General features: G+C 51.2%; 1 protein-coding gene across 1 annotated transcript; it reads left to right on the forward strand.

Annotated features, from left to right (window-relative positions):
- Positions 1 to 2147: 2147 nt before the first annotated feature.
- LTR84_002799 (uncharacterized protein) lies at positions 2148 to 3812 on the forward strand (the record flags this gene model as incomplete). Its single annotated transcript, XM_064846399.1, has 3 exons — positions 2148 to 2196; positions 2255 to 3308; positions 3365 to 3812. The coding sequence occupies 3 exons, from the start codon at positions 2148 to 2150 to the stop codon at positions 3810 to 3812; spliced, it is 1551 nt and encodes a 516-aa protein (XP_064706009.1).

Consider the following 3812-nt stretch of genomic DNA (forward strand, 5'->3'; position numbering starts at 1 on the left):
GATGGCGGGAGAATCTTCAACCTCCTCCTCAACCGTCAGTTTAGTCTCGTATTCAAGTCCCGATCCAATATCGCGTGTATGTGCCGTTTGGAGTGGAGGTGTCGAAGCTCCTGAAATATCCGGGTGTGGGCTTCGAGGGATGACGAAAGTGGTGCAAAAGTTGGAGAATCTCGGAAGGTGAGTCGGCAAGGTTTGCAGGTGCTTCCCGGGGTTGGGACCGGCTCAAGGTTGAGGGTGGTGTCGAGTGTGGTGAAGAAACAAGAAAGCGAGAATTGGAGGGAGGAGAAGAAGAAGAGGAAGAGGAGAAATGCCCCAAGGTGATCGGTAGCGACAGCGAGCTTGAGGGCAAGTGACAAGTATGATGAAAGAAGATTGCAGAAGGAGAATTTGCGGGCTGACCTGAGCAAGGTTGGAGGACGAGTGGAGGGGGACGCTCAGGTGGACACAAGCTGAGTGATAGGAACCGAGTATCCGTTCTCTGTGGTAGTAGTACTTGGTCAGAGGCAAAGGCGAGTTGTGTTGGGTCTTGGTCGGTACCAGTGCCAGTGCCAGTGGTGGGATTCACTGGCAGGGCTAGAACAATTGCCAATAATTACGATATCAAGGCACGGATTGAGGGGATTGGGGCTATGGAGGGCGAAGAAAATATGGTACGAGCAGGATCTGATGGCGAAAAACAGTCGAAGAAGCGGGCAGAAGCAACAACAAAGTGTCAATCGAAACTCGTACAAGTCCGGAGCACTGGAATTTGAGGCAAATCACTAATTGTATCGAGTATCTGGGACCTTGATTTGCGATAGGTACTCCTCCTCTGGACGGTAACTAGTTGCCAGGACTAGACTTTAGGCAGCGAGTCCATTGATAGGCAATGCGGATCAGTGCGGGCAAAATGTCCAAATGCCTAGTGGTTCAAGAACCCCTCGTTGCGAGACGCCAGGACCAGTCATTGCGGCCAATTCTGAATCAGTGCAGCCTCAATTATGCCTCGGGCGATATTGAAGTAGGTAGCTGGTGATGGAGACCCTGAGAGGACTCGAGGCGACTGAGTCGGCTACAGGTCCAGGTAGAGGTACATTCCCAAAGAAATGGTACAGGGTCAAAAAGTTACAAGTCCTTTACAGGGTACGAGGGACTACAATCCCAACAGACTCGGAGTTGAGTTTTTTGGGGCATCGTGTTGTGTGTAGAAAAAGACGTCATTAATCAGAAAGGCACTGGCGGTTGGAGAAGAGTCTTGGGAAGAACCCTGACTCACTGGCACTGCACTACTCCTACACTCCACGGCACGCATGTGCTCACTGCAGGCTCGCACAGACATGGCCCAGCACATGCAAGGTCTCTGGACTCCGAGTCTAGTTAGCACAGCCACCGTTCGGTCTTTCCTCCTTTCCAATCGGCGGTATTAGTAAATGGCATACAGAGTGCCTATTCATTGTATCTTGATGATTCAGTTTGTAGACCTACCTCCCAACCTACATATCTAGCTCTGGAGATAGATAGATGCGCACCCCTTACTACCACCTAGGCATCGTTCCTTCTATGTGTGGTACGGCTGAGGCTGAGATTATTCACATCGGGTGAAACATCGATAATGGGAACATCCCTGTTACTGTGCAACACCCAAGAGGTCAGTCGCTTATAATAGTAGCAAGGCTGAGATGTGTTCGCCCTGTCGATCCTTCTCGTGGATTTTCTGTTTGATCTGGAAGGGGCTTGCTTTGCTTTGCTGTCCCCATCTTCATTGAACTTCAAATTGTCTGCCCAAATGCCAACAATTCGAACTAAAGCTCAATTCCAAAATAGATGTGTATCACCATAACCACAAGGACACTGTTGCCCTCCTAGCATGACCTGCAAATGATCCCTACTTAGATAATTACCTACGGGTAGGCAGTTACGTGGACGTTCTATTACGACGTCATTGGCTGGTCACGTGCTTGTGTAACTTTCGGAGAATCGCCGAGATCACGTGATAATCCTTCCGGCGTCGTGGCCTTCTCCTTCCAATGTTCCGGGCGCGCCTTCCGTAGATTTGTTTGCCCGCCGCGTCAACTGCTAACCATAACTGGTGCGTTGCGATTCTGCTGCGACCTGGACCGCATAGAATCCCTCAAACAACCTTCTCCAAACCAAAACTTTACAACGACATGGCTCGGCGCCCACGCCTTGCAGCGCAAGCCGCTGCCGCTTCCATGCGTACATCTCACACCCAAACACCGTCTTAGTGATGCCAACTGACTTTTTTCTCTCACAGGAACTCCAATTCCAAACATATCAGACAATGAAGATGAAGAAATGCCAGACGCAACTTCTGTCGAAGCAGAGACTCCCCAAGACGAAGACGAAGATCAAGAACCCAATGCAGACGAAGAGACCGAACAAGCTGAAGTCGAAGATGTAGCTACTCCCTCGCGCGACTCGGAACCACCCTCCCTTGCCGCAACTCCTCGTCGCTCGGGCAGGCAATCAGCTGTTGGCCCACGAGGTGGCAGACGAAGACTCGGTCGGCCACCTAAGCGCCCAGTACTTGCTTCGGAGGATGAGAACAATGATGTGGCTTCAGAAGTCAACACTCCTAAGCGCAGAGGGGGTTTCCGAGGACATCGGGGGAATCGCTGGGCAAAATACAAAGCGGGAACAACGAGAACGTCGCATGCACCTCTAGATGTCGATGGTAACCCCATGAACATCGTGAACGACGAGGTCGAGCTTCCTGACGATCCCGAGGGCGAGGAGAAGGTCGACAAAAACGGTGAACTCTTAGGCGGCAGAGAATACCGGGTTCGGACGTTCACCATCTTAGGTCGTGACGACAGATTATACATGCTGTCTACTGAACCTGCGCGATGCATTGGTTTCCGTGACTCGTATCTGTTCTTCCAGAAACACAAAAATCTCTACAAGATCATCATCGACGATGACGAAAAGAGAGATCTGATCGAGCGAGACTTGATCCCTCACTCATACAAAGGTCGGGCGATCGGTGTGGTCACAGCTCGTTCAGTCTTCCGCGAATTCGGTGCCAAAATCGTCATTGGCGGCAAGAAAGTCATCGACGATTATGACGGCAAGAAAGCGCTAGAGCAGGGAGATGTCGAGGGCGAGTTGGCTGTTCCGGAGGACCGCTTGCCCCTGCCAGGCGAGCCTTACAACCGCAATCAGTACGTTGCGTGGCATGGAGCTAGTGCCGTCTATCACATGAACATTCCAAACGTGCCGGTCCCAAATGCGAAAGTACAGGAGGCTAAGCGCCGGAAGATTGTAGTGACAAGCGATAATTGGATGCTTGAACATGCTCGAGAAGCTAGGTAAGCGGTGTCTACAGCCTGATTGGGGCAGAATGATTGCTAATAGTACGCAATAGTCGTTTCAACTCATCACTGGCAGCTGCGCGGCTCGATAACATAAATGGGATCTACGATATACACACCAATGTTTTGCAATGTTCTGCCAGCACGCAACCTACGCAGGCAAGATGGGAACTTGTTGACGATGAAGCCGACACTCAGGGTGATGACGAGACCGCTCGACTGCCTCGCCTCAATCCAGTCTATGGACGCAACTTCCGAATCCACGATATTTGTCTGGAAACGGCACCGGAATCATGGTTTGGCAGTGCTGGAGGGTTGGACGCAAACACAGGTCTCGCATCAATACCTTCAGAAGTATTCGACGAACTACCCCCGGATGTTCTTTCAGCTTTGATCGAGGCAAGAGATCGCGAGGCCAGCTGGAGAAACAAATGGCAAACAGAGCACGTTGACGGTCTTCGAGCACGTATTCCTCCTTCAATTGAGTGGTTCCCTAAGTGA

This window comes from Exophiala bonariae (assembly GCF_035927105.1).
Source record: "Exophiala bonariae strain CCFEE 5792 chromosome Unknown scaffold_14, whole genome shotgun sequence".
NCBI lineage: Eukaryota > Fungi > Ascomycota > Eurotiomycetes > Chaetothyriales > Herpotrichiellaceae > Exophiala > Exophiala bonariae.